The sequence below is a fragment of the Desmodus rotundus genome, chromosome 6, assembly GCF_022682495.2.
Source record: "Desmodus rotundus isolate HL8 chromosome 6, HLdesRot8A.1, whole genome shotgun sequence".
In the NCBI taxonomy this organism is placed as follows: Eukaryota; Metazoa; Chordata; class Mammalia; order Chiroptera; family Phyllostomidae; genus Desmodus; species Desmodus rotundus.
In genome coordinates, this window is record NC_071392.1 from 55,842,941 (window position 1) to 55,862,311 (window position 19,371).

Genomic DNA, 19,371 nt, shown 5'->3' on the forward strand with positions numbered 1-19,371 from the left:
CCACTGCCTTCCCCTTGATTATCCTCTCAGTCTTGTCCCTCCTTAGCATCTATTTCTTAAAGTCAGTGATTTTCAGCCTGTTTCATCTCATGGCACACAGAAATTAATTACTAAAATTCTGCAGCACAACAAAAATATTATTTTTTGCTGATCTGACAAAGAAAATAGGTATAATTTTGATTTACTCACACTGGATGGCCATTGCTGTGCTGGCTGTTGTCATTTCTTTTATCTGACAGTCTAAGGGGAAAGAGGTCAGTGTCCTGGCTTGATAGTCAGGTAGTGCAGGTTTTAAAAATTCTCACAGCACCCCACTTGAAAATCACTGCCTCAAGTTATTCACTGAGAGGTGCCATGTGTCTCTTTAGCCTGCACTGTCCCTGTTATTCCCTGTTATTCATATTCAGAACTTTTCATCTTTCCTCATAAACCATTTCTCCAGCCCCTTAAGCATGTCTAACTTTTTCTCCCCAAGATTCTTATAGTTTATCTGAGACACCAAAGCCCAGAGACCAGGAACTGCCTACATTAATGGGACACCAAGATTCTGGGGGGGGCAAAAAGGCCTGCATTTGTATTCCCTCCCCCAACCCTCCCAATAATAGTCCAAGTATACTTATAAATAAAAGGGGTGCTTTCCCTGCCACTTCCTCTCCTGGATGGAGCAGGGTGGTCTGCTGCCCTGAGTATCACATAGAGGGAAAGGTGAGGGATCACTGTCCCCAGACAAGGCCTAGATGGGGCCACATACTGTATCATCCTGGTGACATGTAAAAGCTCACTAGTGTATTGGGGGGCAAGGAGGTTTAACAAGACAAGTAGAAGAACAAAGCATGTGAGGCCTTCCTCGCAAGCTCCCAAAACTTTGGCCAAGGAGTCCAAACTCAAAACGGCACTGTGAGCCCAGTATATTCGGATGCCAAATAGGGTCTGTGCAAAAGCTAAATGAGACCATGTAATGGAGTCATTAGCCCAGTGCCTGGCACGTGGTATATGTTCCACTTACTGTGGTGTCAGTGATTCCCCACACACCTATCCCCCCAAAACAGAGAGAACCCAGAGGCCTCCCCATAATTAAGTCATAGGTAACTTCTAATTCTTTAGGAGAGTATTAATTGAGAAAGAATTTCTCCTTCCCTCCCATGCAGCAATGCCCAGGGAGATAAGCACCAAGCATACCTGTGCCCTCCATGCTGAGATCCATTAATGAATGTCTACAGACCTGAGCTACAGTCAGCCTGCCCTCCCACAGGCCCTCTAACCCCATGCCATCACCACTTAACACCAACACCTGGTTCCAGCTGAGTTCCCAAGCTCTCCACTAATGAGCTAAACCACTGCCCACGTGGCCAGGTCCTGGACTGCCATTTTGAAGTCTTAACAGTTCCAGGCATCAGTTAAGAATTTGAGCTCTGGAGCTAAATTATGTGGGTTCAAACCTTGGCTCAATCACTTTTGAACCACATAAAAATGGACAACTTACTTAGCCTTACTGGACCTCGGTTTCCTCATCTGTCAATAAGAAAACTCAAGACATCTCTCATAAAGATGTTGTGCTAATTTAATGAATTTAAGATTAAAGCCAGTGTCGTAATATGGGACACACAGAGAGAAGGCTCATTTCTGATGACTATACTTTCTGAGAGAGGGACCATTTGCCACCTGGACTACTGCAAGAGCCTATTGAGTAACTACCCTAATGCCACACTCTGCCCCTTCATAACAATCCCCACACACCAGCCACATGATATTCCTCAAATAAAAATCAACTCACAGCACCCCCTCCATTGGCTTTCCATTGGCCCACAAGGTCCTCCCAACCTTGTCTGACCCCTTCACCAGCCCACCAAACTAGCCTTCTCTCTACTCCTGGACATGGCAACAGAAAATCCAAAAATTCTACTCTTTAAGTGGAATGTTCTCCCCATACATATTCCCATGACTGGTTCCTTTTTGTCATTTGGGTCTCAACTATAAAGACACCTCTGAGCAAGGCCTGCCCTGCTCTGACTGGCCCTGCTCATTCTAAGGTCTATCAATCCACTGGAGTCTCCCTAGCACACCACCTGTTTTAGTAGCAGAGCACCAGCTACGGAATTTCACTGACGTCTCTGCCCAAGTGTTTGGTGTGTGTTCTCCATGACAACAAGGACTTGATTGCTTGGCAAACACTGACCACTCAGGGTGGGTAGCAGGGGCAATGGCATTCTTTGACATTCCTTAAGAGGATAATACAGGAACAAGAGTAAAATTCAAAATCTTTCTGAATTTGAAAGCAGGTTTTATTTCACAAAAGTACACTGAAAGAGGGAGGTTTGTCTTATTTCCTTGCACCTGCCATGGGCACCTCTCTGCTCCTCTCTAAAGAAGGAAATCGGTGCCTCCTTTTATTCGACTCACAAGTCAGGATCACAATCACAATGCAGATTTGCATCCCCACAGTGGGCAAGTAAACACCCAGCTTCCTAGAGGGGCCTCCTCTGACCTGTACAATGTCAGCTGATTAGCCCTACAGCCTCCCACAGAGAGAATACATCTCCTCCTGAGGATGGGGGTTGTCTCACCGTCTCCCTTTAGACTCTTTCTGTCCAGGCCAGATTGCAGGTTTATCCCACCACTGGATGCCTTTGTTCTCATTTTCCCTCAGGGTAATAGCTACTGGATTTCCTAGCTGAATTTTACTTTGTTATTTCTGACCCCTATCAGCAACCTCACATTGGGCCCTTTGCACAATTTCTTTAGCTTGACTGATGTTAGGGTATTTGAAAGTTCACCAATAAAATAAAACTCAAGGTGTTTGAAATTGTGGATATTCTATTTTGGAATTAAAATGTGTCTTGACACAGAAAGCTCTTAATTCATTGGAAATTAATCCACATTTATTTCCCAATGTTTTGGATTTGTATTTTAAGTTCAAGATATTGTGCTTATAAGGGCTACCTCAAACAGAAAAGCTCAGCAGTTTGAGAATGAGTAGAAATGGATTTTGTTGTCATCAAGGGAAAATATGACATGCTACATAGGGGAAGCAGCAGCTCTTGAAAACCAATGAAAAGGAAAGCCAGCCACAGAAGTGTGGAGGGGCTGTGGGATAGGAATGACACACTGGCAAATTTGAATAAGGAGGTAAGTTAAACTCTGCAACAAAGAAACTGTGGGTCAGTGACAGGAAACATAGCTACCCAAAGGCCTGTTTAAATATTAAAAGGCCATTAAACAAGTCGTAGGGATCACCCTGACTGGTGCAGTAGAGGGCTAGCTCCCCCTGGAACATGCTGGCCTGCAACTATTCTGTCTCCTGCCTCTCCCTTCTCTGAGCTACACCCTTCAACCAAAGAGTCTTCTCAGGTCCTCATAGGTATCAGGTTGTCCTTTGGCTTCCAGACCTTTGCAAACATTCCTCTCTACCTCTTCGCCAGGGTGTAGGTCACTTCCTCCAGGAAGCCTTCTGGACTCATCAAGTCTGAGTCAGGTATGTGTGTTACCTGCTCCCAAAAGACCCAGCTTCTGTCTCTCGTAACACATCCTTTGTGTGCACTTTTGCATTAGCTTATCTACTTGTCTCAATGTCCCATCAGCCTGTAGCTCCATGGATCAAGGACCTTGCTCTGTCCAACACTGGTGAGCACTTAGGAGACACTCAGTAAGCATGTGCTCAACTAACAATGACAGATGAACAACTGAATGTATCTAGATTTTTTTCCTTATTTTGTTCTATGGAGAAACTCATCAAAAACTGAGTTTAATAAAAAACATGGATCCCCAAAAGGAGGGAAGACATCAGGAAGACATTCATTGCAGGAGAGTCCCAAAGTGGAAACCCAAGTGTAAAAGTTACCAGAATCAAGGAAGTTGAATGCTTTTCAAAGAGTGCTACAGGAATATAAACTCCACCAGAAATAGGAAGAATGGAGCAATAAAATGCTGGATCAGTTACCCTATATTAAACCAAACTGCAAAAGGCACAGAGAGAGAAAATGTAGCCCTTTCGCTAAGAAGTATGATGATACGGCACAAATTTACAGGTACAGATCAAGAAAGCTAAAGCAGGAGATGCACCTTTCAAGAGACATCAAAGGTAACATTCTTTAATTTTATAAGAAAAAGGAGGAACCAGAGATAATGTTGAAAATGGGATGGAAAGCTACTAGGAGATGGCTACGAAATAGCAGGAGTTGCTGTGTTTCTCGTGGTTTACTCTACAAAGGAAGGAAGGAAGGAAGGAAGGAAGAAACGAAGGGGAAAGGGAGGAAAAGAAACTATTAGCAACTAGAAAAAAATTGTGACTTGCATTGAGTAAGTGCCAAATTAGAAAAAGAAAAGAATCACATGAAATATTTAAACAACTGGACTTATGATTCCAAATCAGTTTGTCAATAAAGGTTCCTGTTACATGCATACTTGGATGTTAACAAGTTGGAAAGATGTTACCAAAATCATGAATTGCCTAAAGGTTATTGAAGATATGACAAATTACTGAAATTTGGAAAAGGGAAGAGAAATATCATGCTCACCTTAACCACAGGAAAAATACATACCTGTTCAATTTAAGATGGCTGTCAAAATGAGAAAAATGTCTCTCCTGTGGTATCCCCAGGGTACTCAAAATGAGGGTCCTCATTCACATCTGTGAGTCAAGTACTGATTTATTCCAAAGTAAGACAATCCACCACATGTGAGAATCCTAGCAGTGCTAAATGTCTGTATGTATGTGGAAACAAATATTTTTGATGGTTCAAAATGTATAACTTATAAATGTATAATTATGTCATAAATACTTTAAACCCTGCCTACTTTTAAAAAGGACTGGGTGATTAAGTTCGGATCATGGACTGCATATAATGACTAAGTTGTCAAATGGAGGTAGAAGCATCAATCTCTTCAGGTGCCAAGTAGCCACCTCTAACCAGCAGGCTCTGGACAAACTTCATGTCTGGAGTGACTGAGGTCAAGCAACTGAACAGTTTGCCCTTCTCTGCCCTAATGTGGCATTAATACACCTTGTTGGTCCTGCCCTAGGAATTCTGGTAGATATAAGAGCTCAATACTGCCCCTAAACTACCACATTATTCTGTTAAAAAAACTTCAACCAAATAAATATGAAAATGAAATTGGCTTTATCAATTCATGAAACAGGCAGCATCCCATGTAGAAACTAAAAGGGTGTTCTAAGGAGTTGTTCAACATGAAAGGGTTTTATAGGACGAATGTGGTGGGGTGGGCAAGGGAGCTACCAGTGGAACTATTTGGGGACCAGGACACCTTTTCTTCAGGGGAAGAAAAGGGGAAGGGTGTTTACCATGTAGACTGCCTCTTCTTTCTATAGAGCATTGAGTGAGCCAACCAGACAGATTACCTTACTGCTGCCTGACCACAATATTCCATACTAGTGATTAAGATTATGTTTCTGGGAGAGATTGAAATTGGAATTAGATCAGGTATTAAATCTAGGTTTGGTTTCATGGGCTTTTAGCATGAATGACACCTTTTGGCCTGTGATTTTTTTAACAATCTAAAAGATCAAGGTACATGGACAACACAAGGATGTAGCTATGTTGAGTTAAAAGGTGAGAATAACACATCTACTCCGTGTCAGGGTAGGAAAACATCCTTGTAAGATGAAACTTAAAAAAAAAAAAAAAAACTTTCAAAGGAAGTGGCCTTTAGATAGGGCTCGAAGAATAAACAGGATTCAAAGGTGAGGAAGAAAGGCAAGAACTATCTAGAAGGAACAACAGTATGAGCAGTGCAGCCTGAACAGCTGGCCAGAGGAAGCCTGACTTGCCTCAGGGGAGGACTGTGTTAGCCATCAGTGGAAGAGAAAGCTCAGCCAGTGTACCACCAACAGGCCAATTAATTTTCCCTACAACATGGTCTCCCTTAGCTTTTCATTCTATTCCCCTCCTAAGTGGCCTTCAAGCTTCTCCCTGGACACCTCTAGTAAATATATCACCAAAATTCAATGGGTAAAATCAGTAACTAATTTTACAAATACTACAGTGCTTTTTCTCACCCTTGGTTCCCAGTTTCACTTGCTGTCTCCCAAGATCAATATGAAAATCCCACTCACATTAGGCAGAAGAGGAGTCAACATTCACTGGTAAGAGTCAGTGGGAACTCTAAAAATTATCCCAAAATTTCTACCACTTTCTGCAGTTATCTTGCAATGTAGCTCTTTTAAAAAAAATACATGGAAGTGGCTCATTGTTTCTAGTCTTCAAGCATTACCTCAGGGTTTTTGAAAGAAAGCTTGGATTGTTATGTCGAATTTCTAAAAGAAAGACAAGAATAAGCAGGAAGCTACTCTTAGCTCAAACATAACGGTTTTGCAAAGGTTCACAGACTTGTTGCATTTCCCATTTCAGTTTCCCATACAAGTCAAGACTAACACCCCCAAAAGTAAGATACCTAGCAAAGCCCCCAGACTATGACCCAACATCAGTCTTTCAGGTTTAAAGAGTCTACTGTTCCAAGGAGGGGGGGAGAAAAGAAAGCCAAAACACTCCTGCTGGGTTCATCAACTAACTGTTCTCCAAGAGGTAAAGATAGCCTGGATGAAAACAGAGCTGTGTGCTCGGAAAACTGTCACTGCCTTTGCAGTCTGCATGACACCAAACTGTTCATTTGTGCCTCATAGGCATTTTTGTCTCTTAGTCTGCACAAGACACTCCCACAGTAAGAGAAATGTGAGCAGGTTCACCTATTAAATATATAAAATACACACCTTCTCTTCCATTCTTAGAAGATGTATTTCTAAAGAGTGGAGAAAGTCACCTAATATAAAAACAGACAGGTAAGAAGATAATCTTTCATGATTGTTTTTTTAAAGAATACAAGTGGTCTCAGGCACATCAGCTTTCCACAGAAAATAAATACAAGCAATTAAAAATTCAGTTTCTTTTCTTTAAGCTACTTCCTCAGGTTTTGCTAATTAGCAACTAATAGTCCTGTCATCTGAGCTGGGAAACATAAGGAAGAATACCAGTGGTATGTTTTCAATCACAGTATTGACACAGAAGAATGAATCATATTTTCCAGGAGGAATTACTTCTTGGGAGAAGTTCAGGGCAGAGGAAAAGCAGTCTTCACATAACTATAAAATTGTAAAAGAGACCTGAAATTTTAGAAAAGGGGACATTGTTCTTTCACCTTTAACAAAATCAGCAGGGAACCTATAGGACATGACTAGTGAATCCAAGAAACTCCCCACAAAGAGCTCTGCAGGAACAGTTAGAAAAATCAAGTCTTCACAGTTAAGACTATGACAGAAGACAATGAAACGTATGTTTCCTGTAACAAGGAAGAGAATAAAACTTAAGTGTCACCTAGAGTACAGGAATACTTTAACTATTATGTCACCTGACTTGCAAGCTTGTAAAAGAATAAATGCATGGCAGTAAGTGAAAGCAGGGGATGATGGTGGTTTGAAATATCTGGGTACAGATGGAACAGAAGCAGAATAAAACTGCTGAGAAATCCTGGGGCAGAGATGGGGGTCCTTATCCTAACTAAAGTCAGGTCCCTCAAATCCGGCCCCTCCCATGCTCTCCCTAATTATCAAGCGCTAGTGATCCTGCTGCAATGAGCCTGTCAGCACCACACCATGCCTGAGCCATGCAGCCTCAAAGTCTACTTTCTGGCCTTGATATACAGCCCATCCACAGCTTCCTTCATGAGAGAATAACCCCCAATGCTCCCACGAGGACGATTTTATGCCAAACATATGTTGCAAATGTTTGAAGTACCCATTATCCCTAGATTTTCTTTTTCTTTTTTTTTTAAGTCAAGCCCACAAAACCTAAGATACTTTGAATCCTGCCAAAGTGCAATTTGTGAAGATGCAACATTGTATACCCAAGTATAATAAAGTCTTATGCAATAAAAATTTTACAGACGTCCTTCTGAGGGGAAAAAAAAAGATTTTCCATTTTCCGGTCTTACAGGAAGCCTGCCCACGTGTCAGAAACACAAACTTAGTATATATAGAAGCACAAATTAGGCATCTTGGAAAGTCTGCATTTTCCAACCACAAAGAAATGAAGGAATTACTGTGAGTACTCAGATACCCAGCTACACTGTGTTAGGAGAGTCTTTTCTCTCCCAAAGCCTGATGGAGCTGGCATAGGACTCAAAGGAAAAGGGAATGGCCTAAAAAGGTGTTTCTGAACCTGGAGCTGCTGAAGGTCTGCAATGAACTTGTGTTACTGACAATGCTGCAGGGCTGAGACAAGGTAAAAAAACATAATTACCTTTTACATCTCATTTGTTTTTAATTTATTGGTTTTAGAAAGATAGGGAGGGAGAGAGGGAGGGAGAGAAGGGAGAAGAGAGAGAGAAAAATCGATTTATTGTTCCACTAATTTTTGCATTCATTGGCTGTTTCTTATATGTGCCCCAACTGAAGATCAAACCCACAACACTGGTATATTGGGTCAATGCTCTAACCAACTGAGCTAACTGACCAAGGCAAACTTCTGCATTTCATTTTTAATAGATGGTGCTTTTTCACATACTAAAAAACTCTCAGAAGATGTATCGACTTTGGCATCACATCAGTTATTAACCTTACTGTGTAATTCAAGCCAAACAAAATCTAACAGATTTTATTACAAAGTACCTAAAAAATACTGTTTATACAAGTAGAAGGTTAAATAATCCAACAGGGTTCTAGAAAAAGTAAAGTCATATCCTATCTGACTCCTTGAAACTTAGTTTAAGACATTTTAAAGTTATTTAATACAAATAAATAATATTGTACCTTTCATTTGACACATGTATTAAGTTTGTGTTTGTTACATAAAACACTTTATGGTGAGAATTTAAAATTTTAAAATTTCTCAAAACTCATTTAAAAGTTTAAAAATTTCTTTCCTTACAAAACAGGAAAAAATTATAGCCAACCCACTAAGATTCCATGAGAAAGGGCTACGTTCAGAAGGCCACAGAACAGAGTTCTGACCACACCCTTTTCCTAAGGTTTATAAACCTCCACTCCATCTCTAATCTCTGTTTATAAGAGACACTGACCTCAGGGAGGCAGGTGAGCAGGTCTGGCAGAGAAAAACCAGTCTACCCTGAACCAAACACAACTGCAGGCACTAACAAAATTAACTTGGTTTGGAGAATGAACTTATCAACTACAGATGAAGATGATGAAGATGATGATGATGAACAGAAGGAAGAAGGGGGAAACAGGAATAGGAAGAGGAAGGAGTCAGAGGACAAGTACCATAATACTTTTGAGACACTTACCATGAGCCCGAGATTTTATTAAATACTTTACTTGCATGGCTCACTTAATTCTCAAGAGAACACCATGGGACAGGCAGTCATATATCACCCCCATTCAACAGTTAGGAAATGACTCTCAGAGGGGTCACCACACTTAGCCAAGGTCACACAGCCAGTTAAGTGACAAAGCTGGAACTTAAACTCAAATACCCTGATTGCTAAACCAATCAGTGTAATCTCTAGGACTCCTTGTTCATATTATTTGAGAACTACAGGCCATTTACTGAAAGAGATACAAGAAACATTGTACATAGGACAATGACACTTCAGTCCCCTTCAAAGTAGCACCTTGGGACTTCACACAGTTCTCCCAATTGCTATCAGCTGCTCCATCCTATTTTCCTTAATCACATCAAAGATCTGAAATCACTTTTACTCTCAAAGGTGATTTTAGTTTTGGGAAAAGCCAGAAGTCACAGGGTGCCAAATCTGGACTGTAGGAGGACTGAGTCGCCTGGTGATTTGATATTTCTCCAAAAAACTGTGCACAAGACATGATGCATGAGCAGGTGTGTTGTTGTGATGAAGTTGCCAATCACCACTTGCCCATAGCTGCCACCTTCTGAATCATCCAAATAATTTCCTCAGAGGAATGTTCAAGTTTAATGTAAAATTTGATGCAGATCTGTTGCTCTACTCGCTCAGTCACATCGAATGTGACAGCCACACAATACACATGCTCACTCAATGGCATCTGCTACCGCTACTGACTAGTACAGTGAAGTTGTCATTGTTCACACATGCACGTTCCAGTCCACTCTCCCTGGCTATCAAGTTTTATCAATGTCATGTAAACTGTCCTCATTATATTAACAATGGTTGGACTTTTTCCACACAGACCTCATATATGTAATGATATCATTTATTTATGACCAATTTAGGGACTATGTTGGAACGGTGGGTCAGAGTAATACATGCCATTTTGTAACAGACAACTTTCATAGCTCATAAGTTATCGTATAATTTTAATAGTGATTTGAACAATGTTGTGGGAAAAGCTAAAGGACAGCCAACCTATTAGTGCTATGCCCTCTAAACAGAGTGACAAATTATTTCTAACAGAGACCAATAAATAAAAATACAATGTATTAAACAGAAATGTGCTCAGAGAAAAGCCCTACCAACACTATTTTAAACTCTCATTCCTAAAATAAAAGAAAATGAAATAACCTTTTAATGATGGAAGGACAGAAACACGCATACTACCCTCCTCATTTCTGCAGCTATGGAAGCAATGCAGCAACAGGACTTTTTAAACAGCAGTTGTAGACTTTTTAAGGATCCATAAAACCTTTTCTTCCATACTTCTGACCACTTTTTAAAAAACTCTCTCCACTTGAAAAAATAACATTATCTTCCATCTTTACTAACAGTATATTGTGGGGGGCGGGGCAGGGCAATTGCTGAAACTTTGGGTTGTGCAATGCCCTTTGATCTGAGCCCTGATGAGGGACAATCACCCTCTGTTGCAGGCCAACTAATGAAGAAATGGAATTAGCTTTTAGCCTGGGCACTTTCTTGAGCAAGAAAACATGCACTAATCAGCTTTCCTCAATAATCAGTCATCTGGTTAATGACCTTTTGCCTTAAAACACTAAAATTTCTGAATGATGTGGATAAAGGGAAACAAGAACCAGTCCCCCATTCTGGAGCTCAATGGATCAACTGGAATTGGAGCCGGGAAGGTTAAATGGCAAGTCTGTATCCTGGCAAAATGATAAATCTGTAATCAAGAGCCACAGACTTTGGCATCTCAATACAAACTTCATTATCCCACAGCAAAATTATATTTTTTTAACTAGAAAGAGGACAGAAATAAACTCAACACATATTTTTCTTTATATTCTGCCTTTGCAGAAAACCATTATATATCTCTGTTCAGAGTCCTCATTGATTTCTTAAATTTTATTAGTGTTGAAAAAGGAAACTTCCAATGTTTCTAATATACTAGTTAGAGAAGAAAGTAGAGCATGTAGAAAAATCTTCTGTGTTAAGAAATTTAGTACAGATTTGTTGAAACAGGTTTGTTCCTCCTCAGCAATTAAGCAAAATTTCATAAAAAATGGGAATTGCTGCTATTAAAGATTTCAGCTAATGTAGCCCACTTTCATTACTCCCCATCAACCAATTTTCCTCCTGCAGCACCAAGCTGGGTAAAGCAAATTTTGTTCCAGTTGCCAGGAAAGATCCATGTGAATGAGCCACAGATGGTCACCTTCCTGAAAGCCACCCCACTGAGGCCTGAAGTTACTTAGAGATAAAAGGAAATGCCTCTCCCTAAAAAGAATGGACATCAAGTGAGAAAAGAAAGAAGAAAGGTGGAAAGTAAATGAAACACTTATACAAACTAATGTAAGCCAAATAATTCATAAAGCCCATGTGCACACACACATACAGAGACTCCCATGGTTCTGGAACACATGCTGTGAGGCAGGACCCACTTACGGTAGTGAGGTTCCATGTAACCGTTCCTGGGGTCCATGGCGAACACAGCCCCACGGTATGGGACGGAAGGCTCAGCCAGGTGTGGCAGAGACCCATGGATCTCCTTCTTGATCAGTGAGCCCCTCTCGTCACTAGATGTTGAAGGCTCCTCACTGATCTTGCCGAGCCCCTGGACACTCTGTGGCTGCATAGTGACTGCGTTTCTTCTCTCTCTGTGATAGGTCTGTCCAGGACTTTCATCCTCTAAAGAAAGAAGGAACATAAAAGCTCTGTGACCATTTAAGGAACAATTCAAAAATAGTCATCAATTAGGTCTCCCTCCAAAGAAGAAGCCATTTTCTCATTCTTGGCAACTTTGAAAGCTGCACCATGATGGGATGTTCTTCAGACAAAACTGCTTATGAATAAGGGTCCAAAATAAAAATGGAAGGATGAAGGGGAGCTGGAAATGAGCCAATTAAATTGAAATGTAGTGATAATCAGCAAGTTAGCACAAGCTTACAGCTGAATCTGCTAGTGAGGCTCTTCCTCAGGGACTTGCCAATGCCCCTGCAGGTCCCACTGAGACTGCAGGAGCATTGGATGTTTTGCCAGCCTAAAGCCGTGGGTGTGCAGGTTCCCCTCATCTGCCTGAGGAAGCTGGGCCTCTAGGATAACAGGAGCCTGGACACTCACTGAGGATCTGGGTGATCCTGGGGTTGAAGGGGCCTCTGTTCCTCAGTGGATGACCTGTTAGAAAGTAACCCAGAGGTTTCTGTGTTTTAGTTTTTTGTGTAATTTGTAACCCAATGAGAGATTTAACAGAGTGAGAAGTGGCACAGAAAACCCACTGCTTTTACAAAGGATAAAGGTAACAATCATGGAAACCTCCATGGTCCCTGGCAAGACACTTCCTGCTTCAGACCACAGCACAGAGCTGATAACTAAAAGGAAAAAGGAATGAGGGTGAAAGTTCAAGTATGAGAAGGCTCTGGGGGTGAGGAAGGCATCCATTATGCTGATATTATATATGTATGTACATGCTCTAGGTGGGGTCCAGCCATTGCTTCAAACATGTAAGAAACATTAATGTAATGACATTACTCATATATTTGATACCCCAGCTCCCTAATACTTCTGGTTTCCTTTGATCTGTAAGAACTTCCCATCTATTCAATATGGTTTTCTGAAAAATGGGATTGGATACCTTTCTACAAGAGCAGATCAAAGAAATATGCACAAAATTAAACCAAATTGGCATCTGAACCCACAACAAGTGAACTAATTCATCTATTAGAATCATACACATACTCCAAAACTACATAGGCCAAACAAGCTCTGCATTTAAACTATAGACTATCCTCTGAAAGTGCTGATGAAAAAAAAAAGTTGTTCAGGCACTGCTGAGACATCTAATCTGAAAATTCATGAACTAAAAAACAAAACTACATTTGAGTATAAATAATAATATTGTTGTACATTTTACACGGACAAATTTTTAACATATCTCAATATACAAACTTATCTTCAAAGTACTCCATAAGCATATATGTCTAGGTGAGAGCCCTAAAAATCAGAGAAAGTATGCTTTAGTAGTTTTGTAGTTGTTTGTACAAATTCAGAAAGAAGTATACCTATAAACATAGACAAGCATCAAAATACAAACTAACCACTATTGTTTTGTGTTGACTAATGACTTAAACTACCAAACTATCTAAAGCCAACAGTCTTTCTCCCTATGTCTAGGACTTTAAGAAATAAGCAATGAGGTGTTTTTTTTTTCAGCCTAGCAAATAACTTGACAAAACAGTACAAACCATGAGGTACATTTTGGGTTTTAGTGAATTTGCTGACTACTACAGGTTAACTGTGAAACATTATTTTGTGCAGACCCTCACCCCAAACCTTGTAATTATGGGATAAATTATGAGTTTAATCTATCGAATAACTACTAAAAATAGTGTAATTTCGCATTTTCAAACACTGATCTTTACAAAAGCAATTCAAACCATGCTTTTGCTAATTTAAAAACAAACTACAAAAAAACCCCACATTTTTATTTTCCTTCTGATTAATATTTGTAGGCACTAGTCCACCCTTGTACTTCATTAGCAGTAAAGTTGCAAGCCATAGAATAAGGGTTTGCAATCATGTAAAAGCAAAAAGGTGTCAAAAACACTAAAACTCTTAGTTTTATTAAAAATGTTGTAACCAACAAATGGCCAAAGTCATATTTTCCACTCATTTGTGCCTGTATAAAACTTTTATTTCAACCTGAATGTGTAGCACTGAGGTGCAAATACTGTAGGAAAGACCTTCATTCTAAAAGCCAGCAAGCCCCTACTAGCAGGGGCTGAAATGCATAATTAGCATTCTCTGGGAAAGGTGAATGACCAAGCTCTACTAATCTCTTCCAGGTTTAAAACAGGATTCCCTTGATTTACTAGTCCTAGAAGAAATGAATTCTTCTTCTCTTAAAACTGTATCACTAAACTGAGTGGGTTTTTTTGAAGCCATGCCTTTACAATGAGCATTTGAATCCAACTTCATGAGTAACTGAATAATTGGCAAGGTCTGTCCAGAGTCCTCCCATCTCCCCCCACAGTCTCTTGAAAGAAGGAAGGTTGGGGGGTGGGGGGAGAGGTGGAAAAAGGCCATCTTTTTAGCTAAATGATTGTTTTTTTCACAAGTACTTAACTTTTAAAAAATTAATTATTTTGTTAATGAGAGTTAAGCTAACATATGAATATCAAAGTTATAAAAAGAAATAAGCAAAGTTCAAATACTTAATGGAAAAAATTAACAAATTCCCTTAGTGAAGTAAAAAAAAATGCAGGCAATATTTTTTAATGTGGAAACTTTCATCAGTCTTACTTTTACAATGGTTAAGTCTACCACATTTCTACCTACCCTCCCTCTCCAAAACTTTCCAGTAGACAAATATTTCATGAAGTTTACCTCTTGCACTGAGTTTCTTCTGATGGGTATTCGGATGAAAACTTGACAGTAGACATGTTCCAGAATACAAACAGCTACAGGGCTTAAAAGCACACTCTCCCCAGTAAAACTTTCGAAGCAATATTCCTGCCTGCTCTTATAAATTTAGCAACCACATCAGCAAGACAAAAGACAAAAGCTGTCCTATCTTGTTCAGTTGAACCAAGTTGTTCAATAAAGTTTGAGAGTCAGTGCAGACAGCTATGCCAGGCCAAATTATTGACAGAAACATACTGTCCACCATGGCAACAAGGAGAAGTCCACTGCAAAAATGTAACCAAATGACCCATTGCTCCAGGAACATCTGCCAGTGTACTTTAACAGCCAAAGAGGAGGCAACTGTTCGGCTTCTCTATATGTTAAACAGTTGCATGCTTATGGGTCACACCAAAATGTGCAGTTCACTAAAAAGTTTCAGGAAAAAATACTTCCTTCTTTCTTTGTATCTGTACTTGAGTGGAAGTTAATGAATTCCTGAAACAAATGAAGAGCTGCCCAAACATCATATTTTAGAAAGTGTTCCAGATTTTACAAACTCATCCAAAGGCAACTGACATCAGGTTGGACATTCAAGTGCCATAAACTCTAAGAACTCCGAAGTTGCTTCATCACAAACACTGTTCAGACTATTTACAATAAAGATTAAAAGAAAGTAATCCTGTTGGGTGAAGCAGGACTAGAACACACACTCCTCCTGTTCACTGCTCACAAACTCCTGACAATTTCTCACTGCAACCCAGGAAACAAGTGTATATTCACCTAAGACTTGAATAAAAATAAGACCCTACACTGCATCACTAACTACGAACACTTCTTGTCACCCTAAAAAATTAGCTGATTAGGGAGGAACTCATGGTAGAAGTGTTCACATTTTTTTAAATTAACTTCAATTTCAAGCAGTCCCCTTAAACACCATTTTAACCCCATTACTCTTTTCTTCCCCCAAGACATAGAAGACAGAGTGTAAGAGAAGCCACAATACTTACAACTCAGTCCCCAGGTTCTGGCTGGCCACTTTCTGCAAACTTCTCTTGGTGGGCTTTCTCTAGTTGTGCAGACCCTCTAGGAACATTCTCGGTGTCTCCCTGCCTCCCTCTCCCCCTCCCAAGCAGTGCTGCTCCCATCAGAGGAACTAAAAGTAGTTGGAGCCATGCTAAATTTAACAAGCTCATTAGTATTCTTTCTGAGTGCTTCTGAGTGAACTCTCTCTATTCAAGCAGATCTCTCCAGGAGAAGGGTCAGGCGGCTAATCATTAAATCAAACTAATGTCACCCTATCACAATCAGCCCGAGAGAAGGAGGGTTTATTATTTCAGTTTATGCTAAATAAACGGTTTTACAAATGGTCCCCAAGCAAGGTCAACAACAGCTTCAATTACAAGACAAACTTAACAAGAGATGCTATAAACCAAGTACTCCGTATTGACTTAAGATCAGGCTCAACTCCACATATTGCCACTAGCAGGGTAGTACAGGAATGCATATTGTAAAATAAAGGAAGGGGGAAGCTTCTTTCTTTGCCAGAATTTGCGACTGCACAGCGACTCCTCATTCACTTCTCTCCAACCAGCTAGCAGCTCAGCTCAATTCACCGCACACAAAGGCTGGAGCCCAGACCTCAATGGACCGAGTGAAACATGTTCAAAACTAGGCTCTCTATTGTGACTGAATTTCTTAACATCTTTTCAAAAAGCGGAGAATGCCTTGAGGCTAAAGGAAGAAACAGGCTAATGGTGAATTGGGAATTCTGAGCAAATTTCAGAGCCCTTTCCTCCTAGCTTTTGAGGTTGAAAGCAAGCTCTTTCCTTTCAAGTTTCAAAGTCCTCCTTCCTCCCGCAGTGTCACAGAAGGATTTGAAAAGAAGGTAATTGTACTCACAGTCTCCCTGATCAGAGCTTACGTCCTATTTCTGGTATTTCGGAATACTTCTTGCAATAATAGTGCATATAGCTCAATCCTTTAACCAGCCTGCACTCTGCAATTGCTCATTAAATGAACAATTGCAAGTATAAAATGCCTTTTATGTTCAAGGTCTGGATATAAGATAAGCATTCTAGGACTCTAAATTTGGTTTACTAAGGAAACTCTCCATCATTAAATTACAAAACTGAAGTCAGAATACAGGCTTTCCCAGAAAAGTGGCACTCAGATTTCGGTGAGCCAAAATGAAGGGAGAATGGGGACGAGAGGAGGGGGGCAACAAAATGTTAAGAGGTGGGGGATGGAGACTGGATACTCAGATTTCTAGCCAAACGGGATTCTAACAAGAAAATAATATTTCCATGTTTAAGAAGGTCTGAGTTTGTGAAACCTCCAAACGGAATGATAGAAAGGCATCTGCAAATACATTAAAACACAGGTCTGAGACTCAGTTAATATGCAGATGACTATTCATGACCCTTCCCACACCAGCAAACATCACACCTGCTTCTTATAAAAAGAAACATCTCTTTACCACTAAGAAAAGTTTCATCACTTATATCATCTCACTCTCTCACAACAACCCAAGGCCGTGGCAGGGCATGGTGTTAAGTGCAGTTCCCAGATCAGAAACAAGTAACCATGATCCCTGCAAGTAGGTAATGCAAGAAGACTGGCACCCATGACTTGCTGAAGGCACACAACCCTATCAACAGGACAAGAAGTCTGTTCCTGGACAGTTTTGGGGATGACACCTGAAGTAGTTGTGCACTTCCAGACTCCACTACCACTACTACCACCAATAAAAGAAAAAAAGAGTAATTACATTTTTATGCACACACATTTTCAAAACTGATACTCTCCCATTAAGTTTTTGTCAACATACATCCACTCTTGGAAAGCACCCAGGCCAAATGACAAATCTATGGTGTGACAGGCAACCTCAGGGTCTTGGTACCATAGAGCATCCTATCCACACAGGCATGAGGATACTCATTTGGGCTGCACCATGCTCCACAGCACACTGAGGCTCACCCAATAGCTGTTGAGTGTTGCTGCAGTTCTTAATGCCCCCACAAGCCTGGAGCCCCACTTTCCTGTTCTAAGCAAAAAACAGAGCATCTTTTTTCTGCTTTCCTTCCAGGAAATTGCCTCACTGTGGTTGCAAAGAGCATTATTTCATTTTTTCCTATTATGCGTTTGTTGTATCTTGTCAGCTTTTAGTTCTTTGCTTACTTATATTTTGATACTCCTTGAAAAAAAACCAATGGAACTCAAGTTCTCACTTCCGATTCATAAGTTTCATGACTTTGAACAAAGAGAGATCATAAATGAAAAAACACAAGAGGCCAAGAATTGTTGAATTCACATTGCAGAATTATTCTAGGAAGGGGGAATAAAGTTACTATGGTTTTTAGAAGCAGAGTCTTGTCCCTTTCTATCTAGATGGGTGCCATGCCTAAATCGGGGCTGTTCCCAAGATTGTGTAGAGCTTGGCTTCTAAAGGGAGATATAGCAAACAATGCCTTCTCAAGAACATTTCCAATGCCCTTAGGGTCAGACATCTCCCTGGTGCAGCTACACATACATCTTCCACTGACAATGACTGATGACAGAGGGAGTGGTCCAGATGAATGTGGAAAGAGCCCTCTGCTTTCTCTGCAACCTTTAAACCACACTGCGGGGCCTACAACACCAGAGGGCTGCAGCAGAACCTGAAGCTTTGGAGAAATCCAAGTGACAATGTTCACTCAAAGATTACAGAGTAGCTCTCTCTACCTACTTTCATCAACCTAGAGTTCTCAAGGTGAAAGGAAAGAGAAAATGCCCTCCCTCCATCAGTCTAATGAGTCTATTAGTTATTTTTAACACTTCTAGAGTTCTTTTTTGCCAAAATAGTCTAGACTAACATTCCACCAGTCCTTCACCAGAAACTATGTGCTCCAAAAAGTAGGTTACTGCTCAACCCAAGGCTAATTTATCACCTCACTCCCCACTACTCAGTTGTAAACAGTGGTCCATTCAACTTCAACAGGGGTTCCCTGGGACAGAAAAAAAATAGGCAGAGAAAGCAAGATGAGAATTTAGATAAACTAAAATGAAGAACCAGACAGGGCAGTAATCCTCTCCCCAACCCATCCACACAGCAGCATAGAGCTATGATGTATGGTATATAGTGCAAGCAGACTTCTGCCTTTTAAAAAAGATAGTACAATGAGGGCTCCACCCCTTGCCCTTCTAGAAAATCAAAAAAAAATTGGTAACACTATCAACTTGCCTGAGGCCTCACTAGGCAAGCCCTGTGGCCTACAGGGTTTCCCTTTACTTTTCTTGTGCCTCAGAACCCTTACAAATCAGAGGTTTATAAGCATCGCCCCCCGTCCCGGGACAATGGTTCTGGGCATTGATAACATGAACATCATAGAATTACTGTGACTTGCTCAAACATTACCCAACACACTGGCTCATTTAAGTCCAAGCACAAACCCAATGGTACTAACCAACTTTCAAAATCCCAGGCAGAGAGCACTAGCCAAGTCCCACCTGTACCTGGGAAAAGGGAAAAAAAAAAAAAAAAAAAGCTAAAACAGGACCCTGAGGGCCCCTGCAGCTTCTCCTATAAAAGGGAGGAGATAGTCCTTATTTTCCATGAGCATGGAAAAAACCCTTGAATTAAGAATTCTAAAATGTCATGGACCTTCTTTTAGCCTGCTATTAGTTACTAGTTGCTGCTTACAC

At 40.5% G+C, this 19,371-nt stretch overlaps 1 protein-coding gene across 3 annotated transcripts in view; it reads right to left on the reverse strand.

Moving 5' to 3' along the window:
* GLI3 (GLI family zinc finger 3) overlaps window positions 1-19,371 on the reverse strand; it is a 298,462-nt gene that overhangs the window by 183,324 nt on the left and 95,767 nt on the right. For all 3 annotated transcript variants that reach the window (XM_053926574.1, XM_053926573.2, XM_053926575.2), the window contains one exon: window positions 11,737-11,979. In XM_053926574.1, coding sequence (XP_053782549.1) covers window positions 11,737-11,979 — 243 coding nt within the window. The remainder of the gene's footprint in view (window positions 1-11,736; window positions 11,980-19,371) is intronic.